Source organism: Centropristis striata, chromosome 17 (assembly GCF_030273125.1).
Source record: "Centropristis striata isolate RG_2023a ecotype Rhode Island chromosome 17, C.striata_1.0, whole genome shotgun sequence".
NCBI classification, from domain to species: domain Eukaryota; kingdom Metazoa; phylum Chordata; class Actinopteri; order Perciformes; family Serranidae; genus Centropristis; species Centropristis striata.
The window spans coordinates 6820337-6842260 of NC_081533.1; the positions used below are offsets into that span (position 1 = coordinate 6820337).

General features: G+C 43.8%; 1 protein-coding gene across 1 annotated transcript; it reads left to right on the plus strand.

The window, feature by feature from the left end:
• The first annotated feature begins 1510 nt into the window (after positions 1-1510).
• Positions 1511-16704, plus strand: atp1b2a (ATPase Na+/K+ transporting subunit beta 2a). Its single transcript, XM_059355622.1, has 8 exons — positions 1511-1745; positions 11430-11558; positions 12131-12235; positions 12329-12408; positions 13219-13344; positions 13594-13653; positions 14829-14924; positions 16062-16704. The coding sequence occupies exons 1-8, from the start codon at positions 1640-1642 to the stop codon at positions 16224-16226; spliced, it is 867 nt and encodes a 288-aa protein (XP_059211605.1). The 5' UTR covers positions 1511-1639; the 3' UTR covers positions 16227-16704.
• The last annotated feature ends 5220 nt before the right edge of the window (positions 16705-21924 follow it).

Here is a 21924-nt window from a genome sequence, read left to right on the forward strand (position 1 = left end):
ACTTTATTTATCCCAAAAGGAAATTCAATGAAGTCAGTGAGTGACCGTGGGTCCTTTGAAAGGCGCAATATAAATTAAAGTTGTTATGACTATTATTAGCTCATCCATTTATCAAAAATGATACAATCTGATGGAGTTACCTTTACACAATTTCACTCATATCTGCAGTCCATTTCAATTAAAAATTCAACTGATTCATAATCAGAGTACAACTGTGTTTTTGGAGATGTGAATTAACTATCTGGATTGTAATTGTTATGTTTCAGCGGAGTGGTGAGTGTGTAGTTGTGCACTACTTACATATTCAGACGGTCAGCAATACTTTGCCACGCGTTTTCTCTTTGCTTATCACTGTGGCGGTGTTGCCTTACTTTTTAAATATGTGTTTCACCTCCTTGTATGCCTCCATCAGGATTAGTAGGCTCTACTTGCCATGGTGAATCAGTGAATCTGTGATGGGTGGCGGGTCTATTTGAGGGAGCCGCGAGCGCGCACCTATCCAGGATTGGTTTCATCTGGCTTGATGAATCCGTGTCTGCTCATCCTGGATTGGTCTTTGTGCAACCAACTAAGCATGGACACTTCTTGTTTTGGATTCATTGAGTCTGACTGAGCTGTCACTTATCCTGGATGTCTTAATCCTACTTTTGTGCAACGGGCCCCAGGTCTGTCTCAGACTGGTCCTGGTCCTGAGGAGTCCAGGTCTGTCTCAGACCAGTTCTGGTCCTGAGGAGTCCAGGTCTGTCTCAGACCAGTCCCTTAAGGAGAATAAACTAAAGTCATTTGATGGTTTCTGTCCAACAGAACTTTAAAATATTTATCAACACTTTATATTTCATCTTTATTTCATCAGATACTAAGAAGTCATTCATGTGAATATTTTCTGTCCTGAACCAGATTTATAAAACCACTTCATCCTGAACGGAACTGGTTCCAGAACCAGAGCTGCTCTGAAAAGAGCTCAAAGTGGTCTAAGACCTGCAGCTGCACAGAGATCCAAAACTGGGTCGGTCTGGTCTGGGTCGGTCTGGTCTGGTCTGGGTCGGTGTGGATCTGGTTTGTTCTGGTGTGTCTGAATCTGGTTCTGGTCTGTACACGGCCTTTCTCTACCTGGACTGTCTGAATACAGTTCTGGTCTGGACCCAGTTTGTCTGGACCCGGTCTGTCTTGATCTGGTTTTGGTCTGGATCTGATACTGGTCTGGATCTGATTCTGGTCTGGATACAATCTTTCTGGACCAGGTCTGTCTGGATCCGGTCTATCTGGACCTGGTCTGTCTGGATCTGGTTCTGGTCTGGACGTGCTCTATCCTGATCAGGTTCTGGTCTGGACCCAGTGTGTCTTCAGGATTCTGGCGTGAGAAACATGTGAGTGACTTCATCACAGTCACGTCACACACAGTCTGCAGGGGGCGGGGTCTGTCCTGATGAAGACCCTCTGTGATTGGCTGTGAAAGGGGAGCAGGTGTGACGTCAGACGGTGCTGGGGGAGGAGGAGGTAAAACCGCAGTGACAGCGTCCTGCCTGTCTGTCTGTCTCTCTGCCTGTCTGTCTCTCTCTCTGTTACTCATCCCTCCATCAGGACCGATCAGGACCGATCCGGACCCGTGGACCGTGTGTGAGACCCTCTCTCCAGCATCATGTCCGGCACCAAGCAGGAGGACCGCAAAGGCTCCGGAGAGTGGCGCGAGTTCTTCTGGAACCCGCGGACCCACGAGCTGATGGGTCGAACCGCCACGAGCTGGGGTGAGTCCCGGTCCCCCGGATCCCGACCCGGTCCGAAATCTGGTCCGAAACCCGACCGGCTATATGTCGGTGCAGGCCGCTCCGCCTCGGTCAGATCCGCTTAAACCACACATACACTGATTATTATTATTAATGTTATTATCATTGTCATTATTATTGTTATTATTATTATTATTATTATTGATGTTATTATTGATATGTTGTTGTTGTTGTTGTTGTTGCTGTGATGATGACAGTGAGTGATGGTTCCTGTCCGTAGTGAGACAGATTACATGTAGTTTTTATATCTCTATTATTTGAGTTATTATTTGTCGTGATTTTCTCCATCAGAAGGAAAGATTATTGTGATTTTATTCTATATACAGATGTGATGTTTAGTCTGTCAGACTTTATTATCAGCCTCAAATGTGAAATAATTGGACTGTTTTTTAGTGAGCTGACCTGTCTGCTTGTAATAATAATAATAATAATAATAATAATAATAAAAATATTCCTTTAAAGTTTAAATCATATTAATCATCAATCATATTTTTAAAAAGATCTGAAATGTTCCGTGTTGTTACTTCGATTTATCTGATAAATATAACGTGTTTAACCTAATATATGATAAATATATATGTTATATATTTAAGATTAAGATTAATTACTTTTATTAATCCCACAATGGGGAGCAGCCTCTGCATTTAACCCATCCTTTTTACACACAAGTGAACACACCATGCAAGGAGCATCACATTACTGCACCTGGGGGTTAGGTGCCTTACTCAAGGGCACTTCAGTCCTTGACCTGTCAGTACTGGTATTCGAACCGGTGACTCTCCAGTTACAAGCCCGTTTCCTAACCTCTAGGCCACGGACTTCAAAAGTGCTTCAAAATAAGCTGTATTAAAATATATTATGTCTCTGAAATCTAACTAAAACAGTTAAAAAAAGAAAATGATAATAATAAATACACAACCATATTATTATCATTATTATTATTATTTTTACTATTATTATTATTATTATTATTATTATTATTATGTCATATCGACTATTAATTGACTCAACAGTTATAAACATGTTATTTCTGAGTTATGAACGATGTTTCTCAGGATATAAAATCTGCCGAAGGACAGTGAAAGTAAAATGTGTTGTGATTGGTGGGAGAGTCTGTGACATCACAGACACGTAAACACATGAATGTTTTAACATTTCAGTTTAAACATCCTGCATCCTAACCCTGACGCCGCCCCTTTAAGAGAGACGGATTATAAATGGGGGGGGCAGGACATGGCTAACAGAGGACGAGCAAGCATCACTGAGAGAGAGAGAGAGAGAGAGAGAGAGAGAGAGAGAGAGAGAGAGAGAGAGAGAGAGAGAGAGAGAGATCCTGTTTCTATATTAAAGGAGAAACACATCAAACTGTAGATACCCAAACACAGGAGATAACAGTCAGAGTTAAATCTGACCTCCAGATATTTTAAAATGAAAGGTTCTATACACATGAGTCTTTACTGACATGCCCACTGTATCTTGATAACCAACGGGTCTCTTCTTTACTGACATGCCCACTTTATGTTGATAACCCACAAGTCTCCTCTTTACTGACATGCCCATTTTTTGCTGATAACAGTCAGTGTTTCTCCTGCAGTAAATGTGTTATTGTATCCTCTTGTGTGTGAATCTTTGTGCAACCTGGTGTCCCTAAATGTGTCTCTAGTCTGTGAGCTGCATAAATCAGGTCTGACTGGAAAGCTGAGACTCTTGTGGATTCAATGAGCCCAATGTTCATCATGTGTGGTGATGTTAGTGATTGAATCTTGAGCTCAGTGTATAAAATTAGCACAAATCTAAAAAACTAAATGTCAAAATAATGAACTGTAATAAACTGGCTGTAAACTGATGGTAAACTGGTGATAAACTGGTGGTTAACTGGTGATACACTGGCAATGAACTAGTAATAAACTGGAGGTAAACTGGTGATAAAATGGCTGTAAACTAGTGGTAAACTGCTGATAAACTGGTGGTTAATTGGTGGTAAACTGCTGATAAACTAGTGACAAACTGGTGGTTAAATGGTGGTAAACTGGCTGTAAACTAGTGATAAACTGGTGATAAACTAGTGATAAACTGGTGGTTAATTGGTGGTAAACTGCTGATAAACTAGTGACAAACTGGTGGTTAAATGGTGGTAAACTGGTGTAAAAGTGCAGTTTCCTTTCTATAGAACCACAGTGATATAAAACAGGTTTGGCTGGTCTGAGGTCTGCTCTGCTTTTATGTAACAACAGTCTGATGATGCCATATTTCCCATCATGCAGCGGGGCAGGGGATGTTTGGCCTTGATGGAGACTAAAGGACACACACTGATGCAAACACACAATAAACTGGAGTGAAGAAAACAACATCCGAGAGAAAATGTGTGTGTGTGTGTGTGTGTGTGTGTGTGTGTGTGTGTGTGTGTGTGTGTGTGTGTGTGTGTGTTAATCTGGATTAAGCAGACAGACGAGGTTGATTGGACTGTAATCTATCCACTCTCTCTCTCTCTCTCTCTCTCTCTCTCTCTCTCTCTCTCTCTCTCTCTCTCTCTCTCTCTCTCTCTCTCTCTCTCTCTCTCTGACTCTGCTGTAGAAGACATGCAGTGACTATGAGGTGGAACATGTGCAGTGACTCTGAGGTGGAAGACGTGAAGTGACTGAGGTAGAAGACGTGCAGTGACTCTGAGGTAGAAGACGTGCAGTGACTCTGAGGTAGAAGATTTGCAGTGACTCTGCTGTAAAAGACATGCAGTGACTCTTCTGTAGAAGACCTACAGTGACTCTGCTGTAGAATATATGCAATGACTCTGCTGTAGAAGACAGGCAGTGACTCTGAGGTAGAAGATGTGCAGTGACTCTGCTGTAGAGGACGTGCAGTGACTCTGAGGTAGAAGATGTGCAGTGACTCTGCTGTAGAAGACGTGCAGTGACTCTGCTGTAGAAGATTTGCAGTGACTATGAGGTGCAAGACGTACAGTGACTGCTGTAGACGACATGCAGTGACTCTGCTGTAGAAGATGTGCAGTGACTCTGAGGTGGAATGCGTGCAGTGACTCTGCTGTAGAAGACGTGCAGTTACTCTGCTGTAAAAGACATGCAGTAACTCTGCTGTAGGAGACGTGAAGTGACTCAGGTAAAAGACATGCAGTGACTCTGCTGTATAAGACGTGCAGTGACTCTGCTGTAGAATATGTGCAGTAACTCAGAGGTAGAAGACGGGCAATGACTGCTGTAGAAGACGTGCAGTTACTCTGAGGTAGGAGACGTGCAGTGACTCTGCTGTAAAAGACATGCAGTGACTCTTCTGTAGAAGACCTACAGTGACTCTGCTGTAGAAGATATGCAGTGACTCTGCTGTAGAACACAGGCAGTGACTCTGAGGTAGAAGAGGTGCAGTGACTCTGAGGTAGAAGACGGGCAATGACTCTGCTGTAGAAGACGTGCAGTTACTCTGAGGTAGAAGACCTGCAGTGACTCTGCTGTAGAAGATGTGCAGTTACTCTGCTGTAAAAGACATGCAGTGACTCTTCTGTAGAAGACCTACAATGACTCTGCTGTAGAAGATATGCAGTGACTCTCCTGTAGAAGACAGGCAGTGACTCTGAGGTAGAAGATGTGCAGTGACTCTGCTGTAGAAGATGTGCAGTGACTCTGAGGTAGAAGATGTGCTATGACTCTAAGGGTGGCATATGTGCAGTGAGTCTACTGTAGAAGATGTGTAGTGACTCTGAGGTGGAAGACGTGAAGTGACTCTGAGGTAGAAGACGTGCAGTGACTCTGCCGTGGAAGACGTGCAGTGACTCTGCTGAAGAAGACCTGCAGTGACTCTGCTGTGGAAGATTTGCAGTGACTATGAGGTGGAAGATTTACAGCGACTCTGCTGTAAAAGACATGCAGTGACTCAGCTGTAGAAGACGTGCAGTGACACTGAGGTAGAAGACGGGCAATGACTCTGCTGTAGAAGACGTGCAGTGACTCTGAGGTAGAAGACGGGCAGTGACTCTGCTGTAGAAGACGTGCAGTGACTGCTGTAAAAGACATGCAGTGATTCTGCTGTAGAAGACGTGCAGTGACTCTGCTGTAGAAGATATGCAGTGACTCTGCTGTAGAAGACGTGCAGTGACTGCTGTAAAAGACATGCAGTGATTCTGCTGTAGAAGACGTGCAGTGACTCTGCTGTAGAAGACGGGCAGTGACTCTGAGGTCGAAGACCTGCAGTGACTCTGCTGTAGAAGAAGTGCAGTGACTGCTGTAAAAGACATGCAGTGACTCTTCTGTAGAAGACCTACAGTGACACTGCTGTAGAAGATATGCAGCGACTCTGCTGTAGAAGACGTGCAGTGACTGCTGTAAAAGACATGCAGTGATTCTGCTGTAGAAGACGTGCAGTGACTCTGCTGTAGAAGACGGGCAGTGACTCTGAGGTCGAAGACCTGCAGTGACTCTGCTGTAGAAGATGTGCAGTGACTCTGCTGTAAAAGACATGCAGTGACTCTTCTGTAGAAGACCTACAGTGACTCTGCTGTAGAAGATATGCAGTGACTCTGCTGTAGAAGACAGGCAGTGACTCTGAGGTAGAAGATGTGCAGTGACTCTGCTGTAAAAGACGTGCAGTGACTCTGCTGTAGAATATGTGCAGTAACTCTGAGGTAGAAGACGGGCAGTGACTCTGAGGTCGAAGACCTGCAGTGACTCTGCTGTAGAAGAAGTGCAGTGACTGCTGTAAAAGACATGCAGTGACTCTTCTGTAGAAGACCTACAGTGACTCTGCTGTAGAAGATATGCAGTGACTCTGCTGTAGAAGACGTGCAGTGACTGCTGTAAAAGACATGCAGTGATTCTGCTGTAGAAGACGTGCAGTGACTCTGCTGTAGAAGACGGGCAGTGACTCTGAGGTCGAAGACCTGCAGTGACTCTGCTGTAGAAGATGTGCAGTGACTCTGCTGTAAAAGACATGCAGTGACTCTTCTGTAGAAGACCTACAGTGACTCTGCTGTAGAAGATATGCAGTGACTCTGCTGTAGAAGACAGGCAGTGACTCTGAGGTAGAAGATGTGCAGTGACTCTGAGGTCGAAGACCTGCAGTGACTCTGCTGTAGAAGATGTGCAGTGACTCTGCTGTAAAAGACATGCAGTGACTCTTCTGTAGAAGACCTACAGTGACTCTGCTGTAGAAGATATGCAGTGACTCTGCTGTAGAAGACAGGCAGTGACTCTGAGGTAGAAGATGTGCAGTGACTCTGCTGTAGAAGACGTGCAGTGACTCTGAGGTAGAAGATGTGCTATGACTCTGAGGTGGCATATGTGCAGTCAGTCTGCTGTAGAAGATGTGTAGTGACTCTGAGGTGGAAGACGTGAAGTGACTCTGAGGTAGAAGATGTGCAGTGACTCTGCCGTAGAAGACGTGCAGTGACTGCTGAAGAAGACCTGCAGTGACTCTGCTGTAGAAGACAGGCAGTGACTCTGAGGTAGAAGATGTGCAGTGACTCTGCTGTAGAAGACGTGCGGTGACTCTGAGGTAGAAGATGTGCTATGACTCTGAGGTGGCATATGTGCAGTGAGTCTGCTGTAGAAGATGTGTAGTGACTCTGAGGTAGACGACGTGCAGTGACTCTGCCGTAGAACACGTGCAGTGACTCTGCTGTAGAATATGTGCAGTAACTCTGAGGTAGAAGACGGGCAATGACTCTGCTGTAGAAGACGTGAAGTTACTCTGAGGTAGGAGACGTGCAGTGACTCTGCTGTAAAAGACATGCAGTGACTCTGCTGTAGAAGACGTGCAGTGACTCTGAAGTAGAAGACATTCATTAACTCTGCTGTAGAAGACGTGGTGTGACTCTGAGGTAGAAGACATGCAGTGACTCTGTTGTAGAAGACGTGCAGTGACTCTGCTGTAGAAGACGGGCAGTGACTCTGAGGTCGAAGACCTGCAGTGACTCTGCTGTAGAAGATATGCAGTGACTCTGCTGTAGAAGACAGGCAGTGACTCTGCTGTAGAAGACGTGCAGTGACTGCTGTAAAAGACGTGCAGTGACTCTGAGGTAGAAGACATGATGTTACTCTGCTGTAGAAGACGTGCAGTGACTCTGCTGTAAAAGACATGCAGTGACTCTGCTGTAGAAGTTGGAAGTGACTCTGAGGGAAAAGACATGCAGTGACTCTGCTGTAGAAGATGTGCAGTGACTATGAGGTGGAAGACGTACAGTGACTGCTGTAGACGACATGCAGTAACTCTGCTGTAGAAGACGTCCAGTGACTCTGAGGTGGAATACGTGCAGTGACTTTGCTGTAGAAGACTTGCAGTGACTCTGCTGTAGAAGACAGGCAGTGACTCTGAGGTAGAAGATGTGCAGTGACTCTGCTGTAGAAGACGTGGTGTGACTCTGAGGTAGAAGACATGCAGTGATTCTGTTGTAGAAGACGTGCAGTGACTCTGTTGTAGAAGACGTGCAGTGACTCTGCTGTAGAAGAGGGGCAGGGACTCTGAGGTCGAAGACCTACAGTGACTCTGCTGTAGAAGATGTGCAGTGACTCTGCTGTAAAAGACATGCAGTGACTCTTCTGTCGAAGACCTACAGTGACTCTGCTGTAGAAGATATGCAGTGACTCTGCTGTAGAAGACAGGCAGTGACTCTGAGGTAGAAGATGTGCAGTGACTCTGCTGTAGAAGACGTGCAGTGACTCTGAGGTAGAAGACATGATGTTACTCTGCTGTAGAAGACGTGCAGTGACTCTTCTGTAAAAGACATGCAGTGACTCTGCTGTAGAAGTTGGAAGTGACTCTGAGGGAAAAGACATGCAGTGACTCTGCTGTAGAAGATGTGCAGTGACTATGAGGTGGAAGACGTACAGTGACTGCTGTAGACGACATGCAGTAACTCTGCTGTAGAAGACGTACAGTGACTCTGCTGTAGAATATGTGCAGTTACTCTGCTGTAAAAGACATGCAGTAACTCTGCTGTAGGAGACGTGAAGTGACTCAGGTAAAAGACATGCGGTGACTCTGCTGTAGAAGACGTGCAGTGACTCTGAGGTAGAAGACGTGCAGTTACTCTGAGGTTTCAGACGTGCAGTGACTCTGCTGTAAAAGACATGCAGTGACTCTGCTGTAGAAGACGTTGAGTGACTGAGGTAAAAGACATGCAGTGACTCTGCTGTAGAAGACGTGCAGTGACTCTGAGGTAGAAGAAGTGCAGTGACTCTGAGATAGAAGACGTGCAGTGACTCTGCTGTAGAAGAGGTGCAGTGACTCTGAGGTAGAAGACGTGCAGGCACTCTGAGGTAAAATACGTGCAGTGAGTCTGCTGTAGAAGACGTGCAATGACTGCTGAAGAAGACATGCAGTGACTATGAGGTAAAAGACGTGCAGTGACTCTGCTGTAGAAGACGTGCAGTGACTCTGCTGTAGAAGACGTGCAGTGACTGTGCGGTAGAAGACAGGCAGTGACTCTGAAGTAGAAGACATGCAGTAACTCTGAGAACAGTTGTCCTGTTAGATGGTGAGATCAGGTTTTGGAGGGAGAAATGAGTAGTTACTCTCACCGTCCACCTTCTGTTGAGGTTTCTTTCAGGATCAGGATCAGACCAGGATCAGGGCTTAGCACTCTGCAATCCTGTCAGACAGTCTAACAGTCCGTGGCCTCGAGGTTAGGAATCGGGCTTGTTACCAGAGGGTTGAACAAATCTACTAAATGTCAAAGATAATACAATTGATGTAAAGTGGTGAAAAACTGGTGATAAATTGGTGATAAACAGGCAATAAACTGGTGGTTAACTGGTGATAAACTGGTGGTAAACTAGTGATAAACTGGCGATAGACTGATGGTTAACTGGTGATAAACTGTTGGTTAACTAGTGATGAACTGGCGATAGACTGATGGTTAACTGGTGATAAATTGGTGGTTAACGAGTGATAAACTTGTGGTTAACTGGTGATAAACTGGTGGTTAACTTGTGATACACTGGTGGTAAACTAGTGATAAACTGGCGATAGACTGATGGTTAACTGGTGATAAACTGGTGGTTAACAAGTGATACACTGGTGGTAAACTGGGGATAAACTGGTGGTTAACTAGCGATAAACTTGGGATAAACTAATGGTTAACTGGTGATAAACTGGTGGTTAACTGGTGATAAACTGATAGTTAACTAGTGATATACTGATGGTTAACTAGAGATAAACTTGGGATAAACTAATGGTTAACTGGTGATAAACTGGTGGTTAACTGGTAAAAAACTGATAGTTAACTAGTGATATACTGATGGTTAACTAGTGATAAACTGGTGGTTAACTAGTGATAAACTGGTGATAAATTGATGGTTAACTAGTGATAAACTGGTGTTAAACCGATGGTTAACTGGTGATAAACTGATGGTTAACTAGTGATAAACTTATGATTAACGGATGGTTAACTAGTGATAAACCGGCGATAAACTCATGGTTAACTGGTGATAAACTGATGGCTAACTAGTGATAAACTGGCGATAAACTAATAGTTAACTGGTGATAAACTGGTGATAAACTGATGGTTAACTCATGATAAACTGGGGATAAACTGTCTGTAAACTAGTGATAAACTGATGGTTAACCAGCGATAAACTGCAGCTAAACTGGCTGTAAACTGGTGATAAACTGATGATAAACTGATGGTTAACTGGTGATGAACTAGTGGTTAACAAGTGATACCTTGGGGATAAACTGTCTGTAAACTAGTGATAAACTGGTGATAAACTGGTGGTTAACTGATGATAAACTGGTGGTCTGAAGTGCCCTTGAGCAAGGCACCTCACCCCCCCACCACACAGCTCCCCGGCGCAGTGCCGTGCTGCCCACTGCTCCTTGCTTGGTGTGTCTCATCTTCAGACACGTTTGATGACATTAAGTGTGAACAGGTTCAGATCACCAACAGACTCCAGGTCAGGTTTAAAGACTTTGAACTGCCAGTGGTCCCTGAATCAAGTTAACTTCTCCTTGGAGAGGTTTATTATAAACTATTCAGTTGATTCATATAGTCATATAGTCAGTAGATTCAGCATCTGTGCTGCTGTTACTAACAATTAACAGCTGAAAACCAATCAGAGTGCAGTATTCTGTGTGAAAGTGACTGATAGATTGATAGAAAGAGAGAGAGAGAGAGAGAGAGAGTGAAATTGTATTGTAATTGTAATTTATGGACAAATCATGTTCTAATATGTATTAACAGACTATAATAGAATCATTATTAAGCATTTTTGGCATTTTAATATTTGACCATGCTATAGTAAGACTTTTTTTGTTTTCTCCAAATTTTGGTCGTCCCATAAAATGGTGTTTTATGAAAAAAAAAATGTTCTAATGTGTATTAACAGACTATAATAGTCATTTTAGCATTTTCAAAAAAATCGACATGCTATAGTATGACTTTTATAGATTAAAGAGACAAAGAGACAGACGGACAGAGAGACAGAGAGACAGACAGACAGAGAGACAGAGGCAGAGAGCTGATACAGAGGGAGAGATTATACCCTCCCCCTCCACCCTCCCTCACGCTGAATGTAGGTCATCAGCAGGCGGGGCTAAACAGAAAAGGATTATAAAGATGGCATTCAGAGGGGGAGGGGGGAAGGGGTGAAATATGCCTCAGTGCGATAACTGTCTCCCCCCTCCCCCCTCCCCTCACCCCAGGTCTGATCCTGCTCTTCTACCTGGTCTTCTACCTGTTCCTGGCCGGGATGTTTGTTCTCACCATGTACATCATGCTGCTGACGCTCGACGACTACAAACCCACCTGGCAGGACCGCCTGGCCACTCCAGGTACACACACACCTGAACACACCTGAACACACCTGGACACACCTGGACACACCTGGACACACCTCAGCACACCTCAACACCCCTCAACACACACACACACACACATCTCAACACACCTGGACACACCTAAACACACCTGGACACACCTCAGCACACCTGGACACACCTCAACACACCTCAGCACACCTCGACACACCTCAACACACCTCGACACACCTAAACACACCTGGACACACCTGGACACACCTAAACACACCTAAACACACCTCAGCACACCTCAGCACACCTCAACACACCTCAACATACCTGGACACACCTCAACACACACACACACACACACACACACACACCTCAACACACCTGGACACACCTCAGCACACCTCAACACACACGGACACACCTCAACACACCTGGACACACCTGGACACACCTGGACACACCTGACTCCACCAAGCTCTGACACGATGGGCTGTGATTGGTTAACAAGCTGTGATTGCTTAACGAGCTGTGATTGGTTAACAAGCTGTGATTGGTTAGGGAGCTGTGATTGGTTAACAATCTGGCTGTTTCAGGGATGATGATTCGTCCGAAGGGTGATCAGCTAGAGATCAGCTTCTCGACTGCGAACACTGAAAGCTGGGACGGTTTCACCCAAACCCTCAACAACTTCCTGTCCAGTAAGAGACTTGTTAATATATTAAATCTATGATAATTAATTTTTAACAATGTAAAGTGTCCATCTATCTCACTCTCTACTTGTCTCTCTGCAGCGTACAATGACAGCTATCAGGTCCAAACCAACGACAACTGTCCCCCAGACCAGTACTTCATCCAGGAGGACAGTGGGGAGGTAACCTGTCTGTCTGTCTGTCTGTCTGTCCGTCTGTCTGTCTCTCTGTCTCTCTGTCTCTCTGCAGGTCAGGAACAATCCCAAACGTTCTTGTCCGTCTGCCTGCCTGTCTCACTCTCCCTGTGTCTGTCTGTCTGTCTGTCTGTCTGTCTGTCTGTCTGCCTACCTGTCTTTCTGTCTTTCTGTCTCACTCCCCCCTGCCTGTCTGTCTCTCTGCAGGTCAGGAACAATCCCAAACGTTCCTGTCGGTCCGCTTGCCTGTCGGTCCGCTTGCCTGTCTCACTCTCCCCCTGTCTGTCTGTCTGTCTGTCTGTCTGTCTCACTCTCCCCCTGCCTACCTGTCTGGCTGTCTCACTCCCCCCTGCCTGTCTGTCTCTCTGCAGGTCAGGAACAATCCCAAACGTTCCTGTCTGTCTGTCTGTCTGTCTGTCTGTCTGTCTGTCTGTCTGTCTGTCTGTCTCACTCTCCCCTGCCTGTCTGTCTCTCTGCAGGTCAGGAACAATCCCAAACGTTCATGTCCGTCTGCCTGCCTGTCTCACTCTCCCCCACCTGTCTGTCTGCCTGTCTCACTCTCCCCTGCCTGTCTGTCTCTCTGCAGGTCAGGAACAATCCCAAACATTCCTGTCTGTCTGCCTGCCTGTCTCACGCTCTCCCTGTCTGTCTGTCTGCCTGTCTGTCTGCCTGCCTGTCTCACGCTCTCCCTGTTTGTCTGTCTCTCTGTCTGTCTGCCTGTCTCACGCTCTCCCTGTTTGTCTGTCTCTCTGTCTGTCTGCCTGTCTCACTCTCCCCTGCCTGTCTGTCTCTCTGCAGGTCAGGAACAATCCTAAACGTTCCTGTCAGTTTAATCGGACTATGTTGGAGGACTGTTCCGGGATCACGGATCGTTTTTATGGTTACGACAGAGGTCAGCCCTGCATCCTCATCAAACTGAACCGGGTACGCCGACCTCTGACCCCTGACCTCTGACCCCTGACCTCTGACCCCCGACCCCTGACCTCAGATCCCTGACCACTGACTTCTGACCTGCTGACTGTTGAAACTGTTCAATTAAATGTCAACAAATAAACATCAAATACAGATTATAATAACTGACCTCTCTCTTCCCCTGTCTGTCTCTCTCCCTACCTACCTGTCTCTCTCTTTGTCTCTCTCTTTGTCTCTCTCTCTGCCTGTCTGTCTCTCCAGGTGATTGGTATGTTACCAGGGAAGGACGGTCAGTCTCCTTTTGTCACCTGTGGAGCCAAGGTCTGAACCTGTCTGTCTGTCTGCCCGTCTGTCTGTATAAACCTGTCTGTCTTTCATGTGTTGTCTCCATCTCTTCGTCCCTCCATCATCAGAGGTACAGAGTGGAAAAGGATGAGTGGGTAAGAACATCGTAGAACGCAGAACCACAGAGTGAGAACCATAGAGGGAGAACCACAGGGTTAGAACCACAGAGTCAGAGCCACAGAGTTAGAACCATAGAGTGAGAACCACAGTTAGAACTACAGAGTGATAACCTTAGAGTTAGAACAACAGTTAGAACCACAGAGTGAGAACCACAGATTGAGAACTACAGTGTGACAACCACAGAGTGAGAACCATAGAGTGAGAACCAAAGAGTGAGAACCATAGAGAGAGAACCATAGAGTGAGAACCATAGAATTAGAACCACAGAGTGAGAACCATAGAGTTAGAACCACAGAGTGAGAACCATAGAGTGAGAACCATACAGTTAGAACCACAGTTAGAACCACAGAGTGAGAATCATAGAGTTAGAACCTCAGAGTGAGAACCACAGTGAGAACCACAGTTAGAACCACAGTGAGAACCACAGAGTGAGAACCACAGTTAGAACCACAGAGCGAGAACCATAGAGTTAGAACCACAGAGTGAGAACCACAGTTAGAACCACAGTGAGAACCACAGAGTGAGAACCACAGTTAAAACCACAGTAAGAACCACAGAGTGAGAACCACAGTTAGAACCACAGAGTGAGAACCATAGAGTTAGAACCACAGAGTGAGAACCACAGAGTTAGAACCACAGTTAGAACCACAGAGTGAGAACCACAGTGAGAACCATAGAGTGAGAACCACAGTTAGAACCACAGAGTGAGAACCATAGAGTTAGAACCACAGATTAAGAACCATAGAGTTAGAACCACAGAGTGAGAACCATAGAGTTAGAACCACAGTTAGAAACACAGTTAGAACCAGGGTTTCTGTTTCACTGAGCTGAAAAATGTTATATTTAATTTATTAATTGAGTCAAAAATGTTGTGAAGCCTTCAGAGATCCTAAGTGGAGCAACAGGAAAGATAGCTGGTCGGAGCGTAGAACCTCAGGAGAACATCAGCTGGTTAACGTTCTTCAGTGACCTGCAGGTTACTGATCTGTGTGTGTGTGTGTGTGTGTGTGTGTGTGTGTGTGTGTGCGCAGAGGGAGGACAGTGATAAGATGGGGCCTGTGGTGTATTTTCCTCCTAACGGGACCTTTAATCTCATGTACTACCCGTACTACGGAAAGAAAGCTCAGGTAACTCAATGACCCTTACGTCTCTCATATTTACTGTAATTTACTTGCTTCTCTATTTAGTTTATTTCACCCATTTATTTTTACATTTCAATACTTATTTATTTGAAAATATATTTTTTCTATTGACGCGTAAATTAGCTAATTTATATTTTGACATTGTTGGGTGACAAGTCTCACAGAAATAAAAGATTAAATGTATAAATAAATAGATAAATATGTCAAATATGTAAAAAAGAATACAAAAAATAATAACATCAATAAATGTAAAAATACAGAATTTCCATGATTTTTTTTTTAATTTATGTATCTATTTTTAAATTTATTTTAAGATGTATCTAAATAAATGTGGAAACTAAATACATGAAAAATTAGAAATGAATAAATGAATGCATACAGAAATAGCTAAATAAATATTTTTTTAAATGTCAAAATATAGAAAACTTGCAACAACTTCCATTTATTATTTTGCTTTAATTTCTTTATTGTTCTATTTATTTTACAATTTATATATTTCCACGTGTATTTCTTAGAAACTTTTGTTACCCAAAAATGCTCTCAAAATTCTCACTGAAATAAATAAATACATGTGAAAATGTAAAAAAAAAGTGTATTTAGAATAAATGTATTGTATCGTATGTATTTTATACATTTATTTATTAAACATTAAACCACACAAAAATGTAAATTCTCAGAGAAATAAACTAGTAAATGTAGAAATAATACATGAATAAATGTGGGAAAAAAAATTGTAATAAATAATGAAATGCAGAAAAAAACAAATATTGAAATAAATGTATAAATATAGATGTCCCCGTGTTTGTCTCAGTGGTGTGTTGTTGTTGGTGTGGTCTGTGATGTTGTTGGTGTGGTCTGTGTTGTTATGAGCATGGTCTGTGTTGTTTTGAGCGTGGTCTGTGTTGATGTGGGCATGGTCTGTGTTGTTTTGGGCGTGGCCTGTGTTGATGTGGGCATGGTCTGTGTTGTTATGAGCGTGGTCTGTGTTGATGTGGGCATGGTCTGTGTTGTTTTGGGCGTGGCCTGTGTTGATGTGGGCATGGTCTGTGTTGTTTTGGGCGTGGCCTGTGTTTTGTGGGTGTGGCCTGTGCTGTGAAGTCACTAACGTGCGCTCCGTCTCAGGTGAACTACACGCAGCCGCTTGTGGCTGTCAAGTTCCTGAACGTTACGATGAACGCCGACATCAACGTGGAATGTAAGATCACCTCCAACACGCTGGCCGACGGCAGCGACAGGGACAAGTTCGCTGGACGGGTCTCCTTCAAACTACGAGTCAACGACAAATAGACACATGTAGAGAGAGATACACACTCAGACACACACACACACACACATACACACATACACACACAGATACACACTCAGAGATACACACACACACAGATACTCACTAAGAGATACACACACACACACACACACACATACACACTAAGAGATACACACTCAGAGATACGCACTAAGAAATACACACACACACACACACACACACATAGAGATACACACATTCTCAGACGCCCCCTTGCAGCGTGTCTGTATCTGTGTGTGTGTGTGTGTGTGTGTGTGTGTGTGTGTGTGTGTGTGTGTGGTGTGTTCACTGACTCCTCCCCCTTCGTTCCTCTGTTCGTTTTGTTTCGGTGCAGCTTTAACACGTCGACCCTGAAACCGACCAATCAGCACGCACACATGTTGTAATGTCAGTGACGGATCGACGGCCTCGTCCAATTGTTCTGCACTGTGTGACCTCATCACACCACCGCCGATCAGGCCTCCGTCTGATGTTTGTTTTGTTTATTTATTTATTTATTGAGTTATTTATGATGAAGTCTTGTTTTTACAGCTTTAATATCACTTCAGTTCTGATCCCAAATCTGGTTCAGTCCCTTAGAATATCAACCAACGAGCACAGAAACCAGTTCAGGCTCTAGATCAGGAACTAGATCAGGAACCAGAACAGGAACCAGTTCAAAACCAAATCGGGAACAAAACTGTTAAACTATACTGGAGCATTACTCTTTATCAGGACCAGGTTCAGGACTCTATTCAGGACCAGGTTCAGGACCAGGTTTAGGACCAGGTTCAGGACTCTATTCAGGACCAGATTCAGGACTCTATTCAGGACCAGGTTCAGGACTAGGTTCAGGACCAGGTTCAGGACTTTATATAGGGCCGGGTTCAGGACTAGGTTCAGGACCAGGTTCAGGACTCTATTCAGGACCAGGTTCAGGACTCTATTCAGGACCAGGTTCAGGACAAGGTTTAGGACCAGGTTCAGGACTCTATTCAGGACGAGGTTCAGGACTTGGTTTAGGACCAGGTTCAGGACTCTTTTCAGGACCAGGTTAAGGACTCTATTCAGGACCAGGTTCAAGACTAGGTTCAGGACTCTATTCGAGACCAGGTTCAGGACCAGGTTCAGGACCTGGTCCTAAACCTGGTCCTGGTCATGACCAGGTTCATGACCAGGTCAGGCCTGGATTGAGGACCAGATTTAGGACAGGGTTCAGAACTTGGTTCAGGTCCAGGTTTGGTGTGTTGCAGCCGATGAGACGCTAGTCGTAGTAACCATGGCAACAGTGTTGTGATGTCATATCTAGATTAGTTAACGAGTCGTTACGTGTTTTTTTTGTTGGTTTTGGTGGTTTATTTAATTTGTTAACGTGTTTGTTTACGTCACCATGATGACCAGGCCATGTGACACACTCCTCACCTGTCAATCACTGTTGTGCCACATGGACAGGCCCCGTCCCTGTACCGCTCTCCACCAATCGTCTTCCTCTATAGAGCGACCGACCAATCAGATGGTCCCGCTGTATGATGTCACATGAACCTTGTTTGTGGTTGGTTGATTTCTCCTGCCTGAAAATGTCCTGATGTTAAAAACAATGAAAATAAACAGAAAAAACAACAAAAAACAACCTGTCTGTCTGTACTTCTTGGTTTGAGGCATCAAATTTGGCATCAGAGCGTCCGATTGATTTTCAGAAACCAGGATCAGACCATATTTAGACTGTGGAGAAGCGAGAGGGATCTCTCACCTCAGAAAACTGAGCAGTGACTCCTTGGAGTGTCTGTTAGTCCAACCAAACGCTGAACAAGACATTTTAACAGAACAAAACGTTCAAATAAACTGTCATTAAGTGAAAATACAGTGAAAGGGTCAAAGTTATGAGACCAAACTGCTAAACGTCCTTTTTAAATATATATATATATATATAACTTTATTGACACGTTGCCGTGGATACGCATTGCTCTGCTTCTCTCCTGATGACGGCTCACCTTGATAGTGACCTGTCAATCAAAGTTAGCCACGCCCCAAATCATGCGATTCTTTATCTTCTATTTTCTTCCAAATTGGGCGCTCATTAGAACTATTAACCCTCTGGAGTCACAAAAAGCTCCAAATCATGCCTTCTTTATGACATCCAGACTAGAAAACAAAGCAGCGTGGAGCCCTACTGTAAATTTACGTCTAAAGTTCTGGCTGTAAACTCCATGAGGCCAGTTTCAGTTTGATGATGATATACCAAGTAAAACTGGAGACAAGCTCAAATATATTTAGTATCAAATGATTGAACTGGATGTAACCCTCTTATATGTTGTATTTGCAACCTTTGTTCACATTTGCAACATTTCAAATTCTTTATTGAGCATGATAGTGTTTTGAAAGTAAAAAAAGGATTCACAATCATATTTTAAGTTGGACTAAAGGACTAAAAAAGACACAAAATGACAAAAAAAACAAAAACAAAATGACCAAAAAGGCACAAAATGACCAAAAAAGACAAAAAAATTACTTTAAAAAGACACAAAATGACCAAAATTGTTCCGCTAAACACACAAGACTCTCTTTCTTTTTGGTTTAAAATGTTTATCCAGTACGTCAGAATAAAAAAAACAATTATTATTAGATCATAAAGGTGAGGTTGTGCTGAAAAAAATATACCAACATGGCATTTAAACATGGTGAAGGGACTTGCACATGATTATAGAGGGGCAGGGGCTCAAAGTCAGAAAAGGGCAGCATGTGTGCGCACGCCCCCAAATTTTTTTCGAGTCCTTTACACAATATGCAAATTAATGTAAAATTTAAAAAGTACTGATAGAAAGCTAACTACTTAGCTATGTACCTTGTGTAGGTGAAAGTGATATGCAATTGCCATTTATTTTGTGTCAACAAATTATTGTCAACATGAGTTCATTCACATTATCATAGGCATGGAAGACATGCAAAGCAATAAAACACTGGTTTATTATTATTTTTTAAACTTTTATTTTTTCTTCAGTACAAGCATATGAAGGTGTATTTACACATATAAAATGAGAATGAGCCATAAAGAAAATGACAGATACAGGGCATTGACCCCCTGGGGTCCAGTTAGAAAAATAAAAAACATGTATACACACGTTACTGATGTACATGGTTATAACAGTCCCATTTTTTCCAATATTTATCTACCCTCTCTTTTTGCAAACAAATAGTGAAATTCATGCCCTGATATAGTTGGTTGAGCCTTTATTCATTAAGGAAAACCCTCTGCATAATTTGCCCATAACACCTTTCCTGTTCTTTGAATTATAAGCATCAACAAATATCTGAATAAGTCCTGAGGGCTCTGTCAGATCAGAGGATTTTATCTGCTTTACAAAAATGTGGCATATCTGTAAGTACCGACAGAAGTCCTCTTTGCCCAAGTCCTTCGTAAGGAGTACTCCCAGATACTCAATGTGCTGCTGATGCCAGTCAAATTGACGTTCATCTGTCAGCTTTTGAGAAGGGGCAAAATGAAAAGACAAAACCTGAGTTTTCTGCTTATTCAGTGTGTAACCTGAATATCTCCCATTTTCCCCAAGGATTTGCATTAGCCATGAAATTACGCATTCAGGGTTCTTAAGTGTTATAAGCACGTCGTCTGCGTATGAGCAAATTTTGTTCTCCACTCCCTCTATGGTAATACCCTCCAAAGTAGACTCCTCCCTGATAGCCTGGGCCAAAGGTTCAATAAAAAGGTTAAAAAGTGACGGGCTGAGCGGGCAGCCCTGTCTGCATCGTCGTTGTAACATTATTGAATTTGAGAGACTCCCATTAACTTTTATCCTTGCTGATGGGGAAGAATAACGTGTTCTTATACTTTGTATAAAAAATTCACAAAAGCCTAATCGTTTCATGACTTGAAATAAGAATTCCCTTATTTTCCCCTCCGCTATAGTTATCTTCCGCCATGATGTCAAAGTTCAAGGTTCAAGTTGCTCCACTGTCACGTCTCCCTCTCGCCCACTCTCACTCTGTCTCTCTCTCTGTGTGTGTGTCTCTCTCTCTGGCGGCGAGTGCGTAATGCAACAGACAGAAGCGGCAGGCTCAACACACACAACAACCCTGTATTACAAGAAAATGGGTACGGTAAAATACTGTGGAGTTTTTGTTGCGCGGTTTTTTTACATCCCTATTTATTCATGTTATTTGAAAAAAGAAAAAAAACACTCAGAGGGCACTTTTTAATACGAGGCAAAAAGGGCATGGGCTCAAGCACCCCTAGGGCCCTATGTGTGCATTTGCCTAAAGAGGTGTATACAGGCAGGATGAAAAGGATTCAAAAATGGACTAAATAGCCCCGGACTACATTGAGTTAATATCAGACTGTCTTGAAGAAGCTTTTTTACTCGTGATTGTATTGAAATGAATGGAGTCAAATGCTTGTGCAGCCGGCAGCACCCCCTGCTGGAGTGTCTGGTAGAATGCAGCTGAAGGTCTGACTATCCGGAGGTTAGTGCCTGGATGGAACGTGACCGTGGGACACAGAAGAGTTGTGGTGTTACATAAGTCAGAGGAGGAGCATTAGTATCTATAACAGCAGGAGTCAGCAGCAGCAACAGCAGCAGGGAGCCCTCCAGTGGTCACCACCTGCTACTACAGTCATTGAACCAGCTGGACAGAATGTGGAAAAATATTATTATTTTCTTGATATTTTAAAGCATTAAACATTTACAGTAGTGTAATTAAATCCTGTCTCAGAGACACATGAGCAGACAACCAAGGTTATAATAGTTTTGGATTTTTCATTAGTTTTAGTTTTAATTTCGTTGTTAATTTTTGTTTTCAAATTCAGTTAGTTTTAATTCATTTTTGGGTGAGTTTGCTAGTTTAAATTAGTTTTTATTTTTTGGAAAATGCTTAGTTTTAGTTTAGTTTTTATTAGTTTTAGTGTTAGTTGTTTTTTTTTTTTTAAACAATATGTTTATTGATTTTCACAGCACACAGTGAAAAACATTTAGTGTTAGTGTTAAAAGACATTCTTTAATTGAGTGTAATGTGTTTTAAGTGGTGCTGGTTTGTTGAGGTGCCACAAGGGGGCGCAGGTCTGTGGGCTATGCCCGGAGGGGGTTCAGAGTTCACTGTATAGTTTTCCCTTCACGACTGAAGAAGGGTAGCCTGGCTATACCCAGACTGCCTTGCACGCTCGAATTTAATTTCAAACCTCCAGGCGGTCTGGAAACCAAGCCAGTTTCTTAGCCCTGTTTTAGGGATCCAATCACAGAGCGGGGAGGGACGGTGAGACGATGACGCGTACTACTCGGCACTTGGAAGCTTTCCGGATCCAACATGGCTGCTGCAGACGCGAAACTCTCTTTAGCTGTAGATGGTGTTTTAAATAGTTTAGAGCGAAAGTTGAAAGGCGAAAGGTCTCTCGGCAGCTCCGCTGTCCCCCGGCTGGTAGCGAGATCACCGGTAGCGGGGCTATTAGCGCCGCACCGGCGGTCTCGGCAGCTCGTTGCGCCGAGCCGGCGAGACCATCGGTCACTGCCGGTGATCTCGCTCCGGGCCGGGGGACAGCGGAGTCGCCGAGAGACCCGCAGCAGCTTGTTTGTTGCCCATAAAATCAGTGGATGTGTGTGGCTGAATGACATGAGGGGGAATAAAGCGTGAAAATAAATAATCTTGCAGAAAGCGAGAACTGGAGAAGCAAAGCAGCAAGCAACACTCTCTCAC